Source organism: Harpia harpyja, chromosome 4 (genome assembly GCF_026419915.1).
Source record: "Harpia harpyja isolate bHarHar1 chromosome 4, bHarHar1 primary haplotype, whole genome shotgun sequence".
In the NCBI taxonomy this organism is placed as follows: domain Eukaryota; kingdom Metazoa; phylum Chordata; class Aves; order Accipitriformes; family Accipitridae; genus Harpia; species Harpia harpyja.
In genome coordinates this window covers 17081320-17098424 of record NC_068943.1, presented here as the reverse complement: position 1 = coordinate 17098424, position 17105 = coordinate 17081320, and the positions used below count along the sequence as shown (strand labels likewise).

The 17105-nt window shown below is 39.4% G+C and overlaps 1 protein-coding gene across 1 annotated transcript; it reads right to left on the bottom strand.

Annotated features, from left to right (window-relative positions):
• On the bottom strand, positions 1 to 16803 carry FBXL3 (F-box and leucine rich repeat protein 3). Its single transcript, XM_052785943.1, has 5 exons — positions 16558 to 16803; positions 12432 to 12795; positions 9643 to 9765; positions 6342 to 6513; positions 1 to 1924 (listed from the first exon to the last, which is right to left on the bottom strand). Exons 2-5 carry the CDS (start codon positions 12792 to 12794, stop codon positions 1281 to 1283), a joined length of 1302 nt encoding a protein of 433 aa, XP_052641903.1. The 5' UTR covers position 12795; positions 16558 to 16803; the 3' UTR covers positions 1 to 1280.
• Positions 16804 to 17105: the final 302 nt, after the last annotated feature.

Here is a 17105-nt window from a genome sequence, read left to right as displayed (position 1 = left end):
TTACAGACTAAAATCTTTCTTTAATGAAACCGATTTACCAAGTGTTCAGAACAAATTTTTGCCTATTGCTCTACTTCACGCAAGTTTACTGCTTTTAGGTGTTTAAATATTATGAAATGATTGAACTAGCTGAATTAAAGGTATACAAAATGATCATCTATCAAACATTCACTTTATACATAAACATTTCTGAAACAGATTTACACTATACAATTAGTTTATACAGCCTAAGCAACTGTTACAATGTCATTTCTCTCCACTTGAAAGCAGACAAAAGGTCTTAAGATTTTTGTTAAAAGGTTCTTGGTCACCATTCAAATTTTAACTTTCTTGTCTCACACTGTTCATCACGTCATCACATTTTAACACTGCAGGGTTCGTTTAATAAACCAGACATTATTCCATCTAACCGTATGCTGCAAAGCTGGTTAATGTGCAAGAAAAGCTCATTAACTCCGATGTGTTTTTAAATACAATGTATCTACATTTTTCCCCAGAATGCTTTCGCTTCCTGAGCTAGACATAAAATACCTTAAAACAGGTTTAGACACAGATCTGAGACCCCATAAGCAAACTACGTTAAAATGCATAGAGGGGAGAAAAATCCACACCACTTTTGGTAGCTTGCACTACTATTTGCGCTCTAAATACATTTTAGATGGATCTAATAATCTGTTGAATAAGGTAGCAAACTTAACATTTTAATTATCTAAACTATATTATTGTGTATTGCTCTTGCCTTTTATGACTTTCATATAAAAGAATGTGTATATTTCACAACCTACTAAATGCTCCTTACAATCTTAATCCTGTCATGTAGGTGACGGGATTTAGAAATACTATACTCTGCAACAGAAGCGTGCAATTTTGGTGGGGTTTTGTTTGTTTTTTAAGATCAAATCTGATCGTGTTCAATACTAGCATCTAAATCAAAGGAGGACAGCATATTAAAACTGGTATTCTGCAGGTACCTTTCAGTATTTTAAATACATTTTTTATTTCCATAGAAGTTTGAGGTCACTGTCAATGAAAAAGAACAAATCTAAGACAGAAAACAGATTTTTGTTTGGATGAGAAAGGATTTTGGAGCTATCCATGATTTCTATTTTTTAATCTGGATTTCATAAATAATTTTTGAATGAAAAATTAATTTTCTAATGAAACAATGAAGTAACTTACAGTAAAAACTACAGTATTATATAAGCTTATACAGTAAATTGCAATATGGTAAGCTTGGGTTTAAGGTGCTATTCCATCTGCCCTGAAGTCTTTTAAGGACTTTACCATGTGGGCATCATGTCCGGGAACCAGACTCTACCGAGATGCTTTGAAACTTCCCAGTGAATCTGCTCTAAGCTGTATTTCTGATCAGGAATCAAAACTTCCTCCATAATAGAAAGCTGAGAGAGACGACCACCACACATCTTCACAAACTCAACAAAGGCACTGCAAGAGACTTCACATTCTCCTAGGCCAACGGCTGACAGATACTTGCAACGTTCCGCAATACGGATCAGCTCCTCATCAAGTGGCCGCAATCCATTGGCGCACACCACCAGTTCAACTAACCGAGGACATGTCATCCCAACACGGCCAAGTACGTCTTTGCTTACCGATCTTCCAAAGTAAAGGTGAGTGACAGGTATTTCATAACGAAAGAATGGGTCAAACTCTTCTTCGTACAAGAAAAAGTACATTACTAAATTTACTTTAGGAGAATGCTTGATGAAAGCGTCCCAGCTGCTCTTCTGAATTGTGTGGAACTGAGTCTGTCCAGGATTTTCACTGACAACATCAATGCGCAAGTGTTCTAACCTGACATGTTTTTCAGAAGACAAAGCAAGCAGAAGCTCATCACTCAGCAGGTGGTAGTTCAGTGCCAATTCACGTAAACCATGGCACTGGTCAGCCACGCAAAGGATACCTGGGAAAAGAGAACATTATGAAAGGGGTTACACAGATAAATACACTAGTAATCAAACAAGAAACGTAAGAGTGAATTTGTTTATGTATGAAGAGGGTGCAAAGACCACTTATTTCAACATGCAAGCAAGACCTAACATCAAAACAAAATCATACTGGACAACCAAAACATGAATCTTTTCCACATAAGCATGGTCTTCTGCCTTCTTTGTACCTACACGGTAAGATGCATGTACACTATGCAACTACATCACTATTTTGCTAGGGAAACATAAAGAAGTTAACGTGTTGCATTGTGTACTTTCCTATGGGGGTTGATTCTCATTTGGCAAATATATAAATACCATACTCTGACTGTTCTGCCCTGTTGTAGGACCACATATACTCAAATTCATTTTTGTAAGAGGGGCTTACTCATAATAAAAGTATTTCCCTAGCCTGCTCTAGAAGAACTGCTGTCCCACTCTGTGGCTGACAAAGCAGCTATGACTGAAATCTGTCACCTGAGGAAAGCAAACCTGAAATGAATGCTAGATTTTAACTAAATACCAAAGTCGCTGCTGTCAGTATTTGTTCTTTCTAGCAAAGTATAAATATTTAAATTTGGAAAAGCAACAGCAAAAACAGGGAAAACACTAAAAATTGGGAGCATTAATTCCTAGAACAGCGATTTTCAGACTCTAATGAATCAATATAATCTGCTGCTCATGGAAGACAAAGACATTAATAAAAAGAATTCAGTTCAGTCTATAAGGTTTCCACTCATCCTATTGGCAGATATAAGCAATGGTACCACACTGGTAACAGTACTTAAAAAAAAAAAAGGCATACAGCTTTCTGCATTTCATGTGGCCCAGAAAACTCTGTGAAATTCAGATATGGTCTTTCCATTAATATAGGAGATGAGAACACAGCATTTAATATGCAGCTAAAAAACCTGAGCTCAATACCCTATAGCTTTGAAGCAATGGGAAGAAATATAGAAAGCGGTTATTTTAAGATGCAGTTATTAAACTCAAAAGAGAAGCCTACACTGAGCCTAAAAACACTTCCTTAAGAAAAATGACTGTAAAAATACTGCATCAATATGTACACTAAAAAAGTATGTATTTTCCACCTCAGGATCTGCAAGAACACATCCATCAGAAGCTCTTCTAACTATATCAAATACTGTCATTTCAAATATAAAAAGTTTGTTAGATGAATAAAAAAAGCAGAATTTAGGTAAACAGAATTTTAACCCAACTCTTATTGCAACTATTTCCTGTAGAAACAGTTTATCTATGTAAGCACACTCATCATTTCATTTGGGGGGAGGGGATGGGATCCAAGATGAAGTGAAAATCCAGGTTTGGTTTTTGTTTTTTTTTAAAGATTGGACTACAAAATTTGAACAAGTAAGTATAACTACAAACTTTTGTGTACCTTCAAAACATTCCAGAGATCATTTCCTGTCCTTAAATCATAACAAACAGTTATTCTTACAGCAATACTCCTGCAACAGCTACTACAGCCACTCCATTTAAGCAGATCCAGGTGTGCTGCTTCCTAACACCTAGGTCTGTTGACACATGAAATATTTTAAACAGCGTTTCAAGATTCAGATACATTGTCTCATCACTACAGTTTCAGAAAACAACTTGCTACAAATTTAGCATCCAAACCAGCTTGTTGTACAGACTGCCATCCTTCAACAAATTATCTTTGTTAACTTTAAGGGTACCTTATTGACTAGTGCAATGCAAAAAGGGAAGAACTGGGGTTCAACTTGCTGCGATCTTTTATGGGTCTAGGACTGGATATCCACATTCCATACTGTCAGTGAAATTATATATCCTGCATATAGAACGGACAATGAATACAGTGTAGATAGTTACTGGACAGCCTGCCTGGAGCCCACCCTGCAAGTGGTATGTTCACAGAACATCCCTAGGCGCTGCCTAAACCTTTCTGTCACCGAGGGGTAAATCGCTCTGGTGTCATACAGCACAGATTCGCATCAAAAAAATCCCTTTACTAAACTGCTGATGCAGACACACCCTACATTCAACTCTTGTCCCCTACCCCCCCACTCAAAGAGAAGCAACCCTTCTACCCCCAAAGCAGAGCAGAAACGCAACCTTTACAGAAATGCTTTCAGTTCCCTCTGTTCCAATAGCTAATATTTCAGGTAATAAACAACAGCACATTGATGTGGATTTAAAAATAACCATTATTTTGTTTTACAAGGTACTGTTGCAGTTCTAATGCAAGTTAAAGTTCAGAGGGGAAAAAGCAAGCAGAAGAAACTTCAGATATGCTCACAAAGATTAGAAATACACCACTGCCTTTATTTCTCCAGCCCAAACCCAAACATGCCTCTTTATCTTTGTACAGTAACTTAGGGATTATTCAGAGCACCCTTTGGAAGCAATTCACAGTTTGATGTCAATCTTGTTCCTTCATTCCTGCAGCAGTGAAGTCTCTCTTGCACTACTTGCATTACTGTTCTCAGTCCTTCACCAACGGATTTCTTAAGAACTTACCTAGTAATGAACATTACACCCCACCTCCCTGCCACAACCGCAATTTGAAGGCATGTTACACCATTTTAAGTGCATCTATGAGTAATTAGTTTTGCATAACTCATGGCCCTTTTGGTTCAATTAAAGTTTTTCCACACTTATAGCAGCCTGTTAATTGTAATATTCCCATTAGAAAAAAAATACAGGTAAGTCTCAGTACTCAGAGTTTCTCATTTTCCTTCAAGACTGTCATTTTTGCAGCCTGCCTGCTCTGAAGCCAGCTATCCACATACCAGGTCCTTTCTTTTGTTCCACTTTTTTCTCCATCTCTAGGTACACCCATACCTGAATTAAGCCATCAAATTCTTCTGCTCTTTGCTTAGCACTCTCTTGTTTTGTCACTAATGCATCTGATCCCATTCTATTCACCTCTGCTCCATGAACGACAACTGTAGTTGTGCTCCTTGTTCCTTAAACAGGCATTGCCGTTTCTTACCCATTGTTCCTTCAATTTAAAACATTGTACAAGATATATCAAACAGAATACAACAGTCAAACAACTTCATAAACCCATGCACCTCTCCCAAATTACCAAGTGTATGATGTTCCATAAAACCTAGCAAGCATTAGCCACAAGCCAGCAAAGTCTGCCAGAACTGACAGGCTGCTCTTGGATCCAAGTCCAAGGAAATTACTCTCTTTGCCTAGCTACAAATTACTGCTGGAGCCTATGCCTCCTGAAAGACATATTATGCCTCCTGTGCTTCTCAGACACAAGGATTCTCAAACAAAATTTTAAGTCGGAAAAACCAGTCACTCAAGCTAATTTAAACAACCCCCTATCTACGATTACAAAGCTTTGAAGGAAATAACATTCCAGTTAACACGCTGGTGAACACTTTGCTGGACAAATCTGCTACAAAACAAACCTGCGTTTTCAGGACTTCTTTATACAAAGAAGTTTTGTTCGAGAGCTATACCTGCAAAAGGTATTAAGTTTGCATTTTGTTTGATATCACTATAGCAACATGCCCTCTGCTACGGTATCATTTTCACCACATATTAGGAATCCTGCCAGTGAATTTTACATATGATATACCTAATATTTACAGTTGCAATATATTTGCATGAAGAAAGTTATGGTGATGACAGTAGTTTCTACTTGTCCTCAGAAGAGGAATTTAACTAAGTTGCCAGCATCTCATTTATAACTCCTCTTCCATTTCTTGGTGAAAAACTGTAAGTGTTAAGTTGATGGGCTGTGAATCAATCTTAAACTTGCTGTGCGTTGCATAAGTCTTCCACAAACGTTAATATTATGAATCTCAACAATCTTGAGTGATTTCATTCTGATACTAGCTGGCTTCATTCTTGCTACACACACACTTAGAGCATTAATGAAGTACATTTGGTAATGGCAGAAGTTCTGCACAGCTCAGTCTCATCTCCCCTGTCCAGCAAAAATTAAACTGCTTTCTTTCAGAATTACTAAACCAGCATCTTCATAATCCATGACATTGCAACACTCAAAACCCATACATAATGAACTGCAGAAAAGGAACTCGCATTACAAAAAGCTTAACTGTACTGGAATACTTACATAGTCATTGCAGAACCAGTGCACTATCAAGTCAATACATACTCTTTTAAGTTCTACAAAAGGTTAATTATTTGTCCAGAACAGACATGCACTATTTTATTATTAGCCCAGTAGTCACTCTGCAAGTGGTAGGATGGACAGACTGACTGACAACCAGTTGAATTAGTATTTTATTCAGTGACAGTTGCTGTAGATACCACACTCATCCTCACTCTCATCCCACCCTTATTTTTTCAGGGGTTTACTAGTTTCAGACAGAATTTAATGCATACATTAAAAAAAACCCCAAACAAACAAAAAACAGAGTAGCTTACCAGCTGGAGAAACATGAGGACAACTGCTCATTTTCAACAGTTTGAGTGTGTCACTGTTGTTAGCCACTAGCACTTTGAGAGATGGATCATCTACTGGTGTATCATCAATCTTAAGCGAAGAGAGGGATTTGGAGTTTACAAACACCACTGTCAGTGCAGAAATAAAGTGAGACTGGGAAAAAAAAAAGTTTAAATGAAACAGTAGTATCTGAAATAAAAATCTCAATGGTTTTACACTGTTCACAGCAGTCCTAGTTTTCTTTTACTTATTGACAGCATTTGCTGAAAAAGCATTCTTTTGATATTGCATAATTTAAAATTAATACTAAAATTGACATATTTGTGAGCAGAGGAAGTATAATAATTTTTTGCTATCAATCTATGTATTTGGCAAATCAGAACGTCTAACATTAAACAAATCAAGAACCTGACCCAGGACAATCCACTACACAAACTTAAATCTATAGGAAGAGCACAAGCAAAGAGAACGCCTAGAGGCCCTAATTTTGAGGGTAATTTGCAAGTTGCACTCTAAAAGAAGCATCTTCTGGAACAGGAATTCCCACATGGTGAGTTGTGCTGCATTGGTGAGAGGCAAACACAATCAAGAGTGGAAACCCTGTACTGTTAAGATGTGTCCAAAGCCAAATAATACTACTCCCTGTCTACCGTCCACACAGAATATTTAGGGTTTAAACAGATTTGTCTTGGAATGCTAACTGGAGCGGTCCAAACGGAGCCAAGGAGCAGGTTATCAATTAATTACTGATTAAGGAGCATAGATAATGGCAGTCCATTGCTCAAGGTTGCTCCTCAGCATTTTTATGTAACCATAGAAACTTACCAGTAAAGACAGAGCCCAGGACACCTTAACTTGAGAAACACACACTAAGGAGCAGATAGAGCCATGCTTGTATGAAGGAAGTGAATAATTAGCTTATCTTCACAATTTCTTACAAGATTGACTAAATAGAAGACTTAAAAAAACCTACGTCCTCCATGCACTACATTAAATATCCCATAAAATTACCTGCTACTTTGATTTCAATACTGTTTCACTCTGAGCCACATGCACATGTAGAATCCTGAATAGTTATATGAGAGAAGACCTGACAACAGTATTTGCTCAATCTTATGTGACATGAGATTGGTTTTGCTAAAACTCACACACAATTAGATTTAGAGCAGGAATTAATATTTTTATAACTGTCAGTCAGTTCACACAAATGGAAGCAAAGTTCAAATCAGAAGCATTAGGCATTTTGGCTTTAGGGACCACTCCCAACTATACTGACAATACACTGATTATATACGTCACGTACTGAAGACAAGGTGCTTTAATAGTATTTCCACTCTGTATTTCAAAAGTGTTAGTGTTACATTCTAAATACAGAAAACAAAAATGCCATTTCCTTCACTAAGGCGGCTGTAAAATAGAAAGGCAAAGAGTTAACCATGTTTACAAAAACAGGTAACTCGAACCTGTAGTTTGAAAAGCTAACAGAAGACAGGCAGTATCCCAAAATGTAAAACCTGGGAATTTAATGTCTTTTGAATATTGACACATATGTAGCCTACAGTATGATTCTTTAAAAGATTTATGTAGAATGTGCTCATTGAAAGGACTAGGCAACACAATACTAAATGTGATTTACAAGTATTTGCCAGACGTCTCATTATTTGAAATCAGAAGAGCACCAGTGAAGATAATGCAAAGTAGTTCAGACTTCCTATACAATCTGATTAAAAAAAAAAAAAAAAATTGTGTAGTGTTAACCATTTTTCAGATCCATTCATCTTTGCCTGCTTCTCATCCAACGGGCCTGGTACTAACAGCTTCCCCTAAGAACTTATTCATGGTCCAATTCTCTTCTTTAAAAATCATTGCTGCTGGTAACATGTGCCAGTGACAATATTATTGGAGTGGTAAATATCAAAAGGCAAATTATGCCTAGAGTTGATTTTGGCTCATTTTGAATATAGTTTTAAAAGGCCACATGTGAACCTGTTAGGAACAAAAAAAAGAAGCCTGTATTTTAGAAGCATTGAAGCTGAATAAGACCATAGCATGAATGACTACAAATAATTATTCAGCAAGCTGAATAGGACCATAACATACCCCTCCAGTGAAAACTAAGCAATAGAGCTAAACCAGCATTCAGATTAAGAAATTATACAATATGCAAGAGCTGAAAGGACAAAGTATTGCTAACACACTAAGCCTGTGGAGTGTTTTCACTACATTCAGGTTTTCTTAGTCACAGCTCAAAGTACATTGAAAAACGAAAAAAACCCATACAAAAGCTAATTAAAGATCTGGGAAATCTTTGAAAAATAAGGATTAAAAATACATATTCAGGAGGACTACATGACGTGGCTGTGATCACTGCCAAGGACAATAATTGATAATCCTTCTGTAGCTAACCTTGCTTAAACCCTATAGCCTACTTCCTTTCCTGAGGCTGTCCCTACTTCTTCCTTGTCCTTGTTGCCATCATCAGCAATGACATCACTGAGATCCAGCTAATAGGCTAGCTGTATCTGGCCCTTCACATACATTTGGACTGGATTCAAGAACTGCGTCTGCAAGACATCCAAGATGTCCCTGCCATAGAACAAGCAGCCCGGGTTACCCCAACCACTCTCCTGCTCCTCAGCAACAGTACATTTGTACCTCGCTAGCAGGAATTCTTGTTTAGAAGCACATATAAGAGATTTGCTGTCTTCTACATTAGCTGTCTTCTAAATAAATCTAATTTTTGGTAAACATGCAAGGTAAAAATCTGACAGATAATTTCAGAAATACAGAGCACTTTACCTCAGAATCCGACAATCGACTGCGTAACATGGAGTATTGAAAATCATGATCATATTGCTTTCTAAAGAGAGCTCAGTGATAATATAATCCCTACAGCAAGTCCACATGGATAAAACTCCACCACTCATGCAATTATAATTGTGTCCTAAACATCTCCCACAGTCTCACAGTACAATTACACAGACACAAATCATCTAGCCTCCTGACTTGCATCATGTTGCTCAGTATTACATTGAGGTCAATAGACAGGAGGACTTGGAAGAACAAGGTCAGGACTAAGTTCTCACATGATGCAGAGAATGAGTGAAACTTTAGTTAGCCATCTTAGTACAACATCTCAGTTCCTCCCTTTAATAGAGCGCAGAAATAAAGTTTTCCTTACCAAAGATTCTTATTCTTACAATAAAACTTTTCATAAATTATAGAGATACTGAATGAACCACTGCAATATTTTGCTATACAAAAATATACATATTAAAATACCTTTGGTAAATCCATGAAGCTTGGCCGGGCAGTTGAAATTAGCCCAAGTGTTTTCAGAGAGCAATTCACAAGCTGTGATAAAATATCACAAGCTGCTTCTGCAGATTCCTTACTACTGTCCACCTTAAAACAAAACAGATTTATTGTTCAGAAAACACTGAATCAAACACACTCTTTACAAAAAAGCAGAGTAGAGTAGATTTACTTTAATGGTTTTTTTTACTTTACCTTCTGAAATGTGATGTCAAAAAAACCCACAAAACGCCTCATTGGGAATCCATCAATGTCATTCTTCCCCCCCCCCCCCCCCAAATACACATCAGAATTCCAAGATAATTTGCTATAAATTTACCACTCTCCTAAACACTTTGGTAAAATTCAGCATCATAGAATCATATAGAATGGTTTGGGTGGGAAGGGACCTTTAAAGGTCATCTAGTTCCAACCCCTCTGCCATGGGCAGGGACACCTTCCACTAGACCACGTTGCTCAAAGCCCCATCCAACCTGGCCTTGAACACTTCCAGGGATGGGGCATCCACAACCTCTCTGGGCAACCTGTTCCAGTGCCTCATCACCCTCACAGTGAAGAACTTCTTTCTTACATCTAATCTGAATCTACCCTCCTTCAGTTTAAAGCCACTACCCCTTGTCCTATCACTACCTGCCCATTTAGCATGGTGAGGGGTCAGCAAAACAGTTTGTTCCAAGATATTCAAACCACATAAAATAATAAGCAAGTGGAGGTTCATTTGGGTCCAGAGCCTACCTCACTTCCTCTTTATATTCTTCCTTATCAAAATGCAGGAATTCTATAAATCCTTTACTGTGTGAAAAGCTGCTTCCTTTTACGGTGACTCAGCTTATAACATAGAGCTGCTGGAGAGTTAAGTGCACTATGATATGAACCTATATGACTGGGCCTTCATCATTAATATCACAACAGATATGCAATGGATACTCTGAAAAAAAAAATCTTCATTAGTCCACTTGTTACACAACCAAATCACTTAATGTGCCTCCAGTGGAATTTCCCTCAACACTCAGATGTGCCTTCTGAATAACCTCTTATATACAGTAGGCATGACAGCTTTGCAAACCTACAGAACAGTAAAAAGCTTGATCACAATATCAATTTTAAGTCTACCATAAACCATGCTACCTTGTCAGCAACTGATCTATGTCCAATGAATGTTCGTTTTCTGCTTGAACACAAGCTGAAAAAAACCTCCATTTTCAACAATCCAATCTTTCTTTGCCTACAAAAAAAATCCCCAAGTTTTCAGCCTTGGCAGAGTAACAGTCACTGTTATATCCAATTCTTTGTGATTATTCTTGCTACTTAGTATTTCCTGCGATCTAGTGTTGATTCTGCAACACTGAAGGACAACTGAAGGGACACGTTCAAGAAATGATGTGGGTATTACCCTCCCAATGAAGGGCATCCAAAATCCTTCAAAAACACTTGGTGCAAAGCAACATAGACAGGAGATAGACACTGGAAGGTCATTCCAATACTGCTATAAATTTTCTTTATTTGGACACTGATAAAACCCTGCAAACCTTGTGATAACAGTTTGGAGCTGGTATTGCATCAAGCAGTAGCAATACACGTGACAAGGCAGAGGTGCCCCAGCTACCCGCACACTGATCATTCCTACATTAAACTGCCAGATTTCAGAATCAAACGACTAGTATGTCCACCTTGCTGCATAAGTTACTTCCTTTCCAAATTTGTCACATAGCTGATGCATATGCAGCCATGACTGCTTCACAGCATCCTTCCAAAACACAGTGATATGTAGGCCAATGTTAAAGGTTTTCATCTGCTGAAAATAATTCCATGATGTTAACAAAGCCAATTCTCACCAAATGGTATTTCTCTCAGCCAAACACAATCAGTAGATATACCATCCGTGCAAATGCCATGTATTTTTTCAGTTAACTGAAACACAGCTGTGCTGAGGAGATGCCATACCCAGACAGTCCCATACAACTTAGTACTAAAACTGCTAGTTGCTTACTAGTAGTACTGAAGTCTCTCTCTGTGCGTTAGATGTTTTCTGACCGTGAATATTAGATCCAACTCTCTAGAGGATGTGAAACGGGGAAATGCTCACTTTATGCATCCTGATCAAGCTTAATTCTGAGGCAGATACCCACATGTAGAGTAGTATCAGAACTGAACTATTTCTGCCCTCTCATTGAGGCAGAATTTTAAGCAGCTAAGATGCTACAAGAAAAAAGAAAAAAACCCACCAAACAAAAAAATCCCCAGGCAATGAAAAGGTATGTTCAGAACTGTTATTCCAAGTTTTGGTCCTGAAAACATACCCAAATAAACAAGTGAATTGGGAGGTAACCTCCATGTCTGCATGCTCATTTAGAGAACCCATTTCTTCAGTATACTAGGCCTGAAAACAAGGCCCACCACACTGAGAGCTGCCATACTTCTTTTTAAATAACTGACAATCCTAATCACAAAAATAACATCGTAAGTCTTTCGTAACATTTTGTGATGTTCTTTAATTTTCAGCATGTTAAAATGTTTTGATCACAATTGTCCATTAGCACTTATCATCAGTATTTCAATTACTGACAATTAAATCATACTTCTCATGCTGTGATATTTATATAGATGAACCATCAAAGTTGTCTCAAAAGTATCAGATATTTCCTTAAAATATTCTGAATGAAAAAAAAGAGAAAGAAAGAAAGAAAAATAACTAAGTTTAACAGATGCTTTTATTTTTATAAAATTACTTTTTAAAAGCCTATAAAATACACTACCTTGAAGCTTACATACTGCAGGTGATTGGAATGCCTCTTTATTATTTGCTTGATTAGTTCAGGATGCGTAGCCCTCAAGTAAGACGTGGCTGGTTGATTCAGTTCAAACTCAAAACACCTCCAGAGATCAGGCATATGAAACACTTGGTTCCAGCTTCTGCAGACCTGCGATGCATGAGCACGATCCAGAAGGGGCAAGTACTGAAACACCTGCAGGATAATGTCTTGAAGCAGGTTTGCCCAGTCAGGACTCTGCACAACTATGGTTTTCTCATCTATAACCTTGTGTCTCTTGGATTCTTTCTCAGTTGTCTCTTCAGATGAACTGCTGTTGGCCTCATTCGTTTTCCTTCCTCGTTTCATTCTATAAAAATATATTAAAAAAATTCTATATATTTTGTAAATGTAACAGAGCTGAAAAGAACAGTATTAATAGAAAACTGTGGAGGTGAAAAAGTATGTTTTCTGTAACCACACTTTTGCAGGAGTGTGTCCCCCCTGCTCTCCCCGAAGGAAAAAACCCAATTAATAATGAGTTTGAAGTGGTAGTCTAAAAATAACATTACCATCTAAACAGATATCTTTAATATTACTTCTTTAATCATTAACAGTGCCAATCCATTTGTAACAGCCAATCTCCTTCAGTGTTTCACTTTTGTTTTGAGAACACTTTGAACCTAATTTGTTTTACTGTTTTGTTCATTATCACTCTACTTTCCTACTGATGGAAAGATATTCTTCTGAACAATTTTGTGAACAGTGACATTCATATTGCTGCCCCAGTCCTATTCACCAGAAACAACATTTGAAACTGTGGAAGGCAAAAGGCAGGCAAGAAAGTAAATAGTGAGCGTATGCACGTTTGCAGGTATTGCATCTTGCAGATGTTGTATCTGGCCAATTAATTTTTATTCCCAGACAGGAAGAACTTTACTTTCTTTTTACTTATTTAAAAAAAGGTTACTTCAATAGGCATCTATTTTAAATCGGTATCCTTAAAAATATATTTCATCAAGAACACTGGTGTGCTTTCGTTTTTCCAACTAACTAGTAAATAGGGATTACGAAAGATTTTCAGTAACAGTCTGGAAGTTTCAACCCGCAAAAAAAGTCAGCAAACTTTCTTCAAAATCATATTAAATTCATCAAGTCTGAGGCAAAAGGTTGTCTCATTCTCAGTAGCACATAGTTCTTCCACAGCGGTCTCACAAAAGTTCTACCTTATATTACGCTATTAAAGAGGAAAAAAACTTCACCACTACATAAATCTGAAATAAATCTAGCTTTGGGTTTTGATCAAAGCCTGTTCTTTTGTACATGCCAGCTTACAACTGAACTCAGCATCCAATCATTTATTTTTAAAAGCCTCACTGCAATGCACATCATGTCCTAAAGGACTATGAATGAGACCTCACGCTAAACTACAATACACTCAACTATAGTCTCTAAAAAGCTAAGAGAATCCAGGGCTGTGGTGGGCTTGATATGTACAAACACCCCCCAGCCCCCATGATTTCTACAAGATAAGCATGGACTTTGTACAAAGTGAAATAATTCTGATTTAACATTCAAGTACAATTACACATACGAGATTATCATATGCCCAGTTCATTTGGGATCTGGACAATTAACTTTCCCGGCTATGTACCACAAGTAAGTAAAAGCTTAGAAGTCTTTTTTAAAACAAAGTGTAATATGCTAGATATACAAGTGAAAAATTATACTGTTTATCATCCAACGCATCATAGATTATTTTCTCAAAGCCAGCATCTCCTTAACTATCTTTGAAACACTTTAATCCTACCTACTCACAAGACAATAGCAAGCTGTCACTTAAGGTCTGAAGCTATTCATAAAATGATGCAAACCAACCTGAACATACTGTCATGAAAGACTGATAGAATTTGCCTTGATTTTTTCAACTTCATTTTTTAATCCCAGTAGCACTTGGGGGCAATCATTAGATGAGAACAACAAAAATCTCTACTTGCTCCCTGAGAACTGTTTACTGTGATTCACAGCTCATGACTATGAGACTATGCAAAACATGACTCCTGTGCTAAAACAAGTTTTCCACCTGAGAGAGAGTTCTGTTGCTGAGCCACTAACTTCACTGGTACAGAAGGAAAGCAAGAAAACTGAATAGTGACTTAGAACCATCTGCAACTAACAAAAAGATGGAGGAACTGGATTTTGCAACTGTGAAAACTGAATAATTAAACTTAACTAATCAAGAATTAGATTAGCAAATTCACTGCAAACCTGTCATGTCTGTGTTTGAGATAACTGCTAAGCGTAGTCCAAGCATATTACTTGTAACAAGCTAGTCTGAAATGCAATACTCCTTTAAACTTTACGCTAAGTTGTGGGGTACTATCCCAAGTTTTTATAGACAGCCAATGAAGAAAAGAGACAATACGGCCATCACTAGAGCTATACTGATGATGAATTTCAGGTCCCAGTCTCCCCAGGAAAATAAGATGCTATGTGTTCTAAGTGCCATAGCTTGAAAAGTAGGGGATGGGAAAAGACATTTCCAAACAACTTTTTTGTTACTGACATCTCAGATGCTCCTGTAATTGAAAAGAGAAAGTAATCATAAGTTTTCAAAAATATTTCCTTGTGGAACTTTTTCAAAAGAGAAAAACGTTTCTAAGCTCAAGACTAAAAAATACAATTTTAAGAATCAGATGACTGTATTGTCACCTAACTTCTAATTAATTTGTTCATCTAATTTTTGTCATCTTGTTTCAGAATTTAAAGTATTGGAATAGCTTTTTAAAAACATAACTGGTTTCAGCCTCTTCACATGCCTAACAATAAAATAAATACAAGATCGAAAGAATGCAGATTTGCCTACAGAAGTTTGCAGAGTCATTTAAAAATTATTTATAAAAAAATAAGGCCACTCATGAGAGTAAACCTTTCTGCAAATTTAATATAGCAACAGGCAAATGCAATTAGGCAGTTCAGTTCACTTTGTTTTATGTATCTGATAGCATAAAGATCTAACCATTTTAAACCCAAGGCCAACAGAAATAACTTTTCAGCGAGAAAGACACTGATGCAAAATTCCATGGTAGCATACTACTGCATGGATACAATCTGTTTTTCAAACAATGATTGCTTATCGCCTCTTACAACGCTTCAGCCATCAATCTTGCTTTTAACTCTCTCTGGCATACTCGGGACATGCTTATCACTGATGAGTTTTTCCAAACTGCTGCTGTAATCAACTTTGCTTTAAAATCGAAGACCTTGACAGAAAGGGGGGGAAAAAATACGCAACTGTACCAGGACAGAAAGATGGGTGAAATCAGGATGCCTGACTCCTTAAGATTTTTCCAAGTAAATTTCCCAACCTATTGTAATAACTTGTTTCCGAATTCAGTGTTCTGAACTCCGCATCTGGGCGCAACCCACACTATCTTGCTTGCAATAGTCGTGTTCGACCATAATCGCATAGTTCAGTCACCGAGGAGGAGGAGGAGGAGGAGCAAAGCACATGCTTAATATTTTTATTACTGACTAAGGTGCAGACAGAACACAATGGCAGTTAAAACCAAAACAAACCAAAACAAACAAACAACTGTGGACGGCTGTTTACATCCTGCTGATAACGCTTGCCCACGAACAAGCTTAACTGAGCTCGTTGCGGTGTTTTACAGCCGAAGTAAGGCTGTTCTGGAAACAGGAGGAGGAGTGCGTGCGCTAACGGGGGGAACGGACTGAAAGAGGGGGCGAACCAGACACAAACCTAACCCCTAACCGCCGCGAACAACTTGCTCCGCTAGAAATCATGCGAGACGTACCACTTATTACTGTTATCAGGAGAAGGCTGCAAGGCAGCGATACTCTACGAATACCGAGGGTAGGTTTTAAGCCCCGCTGCTCCCGGAGAAGCTTCCCCTCAGGGTCGGCTCCTTCGGGCCCGGGCCTGGCCCCGGCCGCGGCGCCGCCGAGCTCTGACGGACGGCGGGCGGACGCTCCGCGTCCGGGCAGGGCCCCAAGCCCTGCCGCCCCCACTGCTCGCCCGCCCTTCTCCTCCCCGCACCGGCAGCGCGGCCGGGGTCCCCGGGAGGGTGCTGCTGCGCCGCCGCCGCCCACCCCCTTCCAGCCCCTTCACCTGGCGGCTCCCTGCTGCGCTTCGCATTAACCGGGACTCGGGCCGCGCTGGCGCCTCCGCTCCGGCCACATCGGCTCCCTCCACCGAAGCCGACCCCAGCACCTCCTCCGCCCGGCTGTGCTCTGCTGTCCGTCCCGTCCCGTCCCGCCCGCGATCGCCGCTTCCCTCCTTCCCTCCCTCTCTGTTTACTTCCCAGCAGCGGAAGCGACGCAAACCAGCCAAAATGGCGGCGGGCGGGCTGCGAGGCGGTGCCTCCCCTCACGACTACCCCCCTGGCTCTGAGGGGGGGTTGCCCGCCGTAACGGCCGCCCTGCCGCCGCTCACGGGGCCGGTGGGGGCCGGTGCCGCCCGGTCCCGCTGAGGGCAGCGGCTGCTGGCGGCCGGCCGGCCGGCTCGTCGTCCCGCTCTCTTTCCGCCTCCCCGGCTGCCTCGGCTCGGCGCACGCCTCCTCACCGGGCCGCCGTGGCGGGCAGGCCCTTGGCTTCGCCCGGCTACTGCAGCGCGGGGTGGCAAGGCCCCGGCTGGCCGGAGGCGTCCCAGACGGGTGG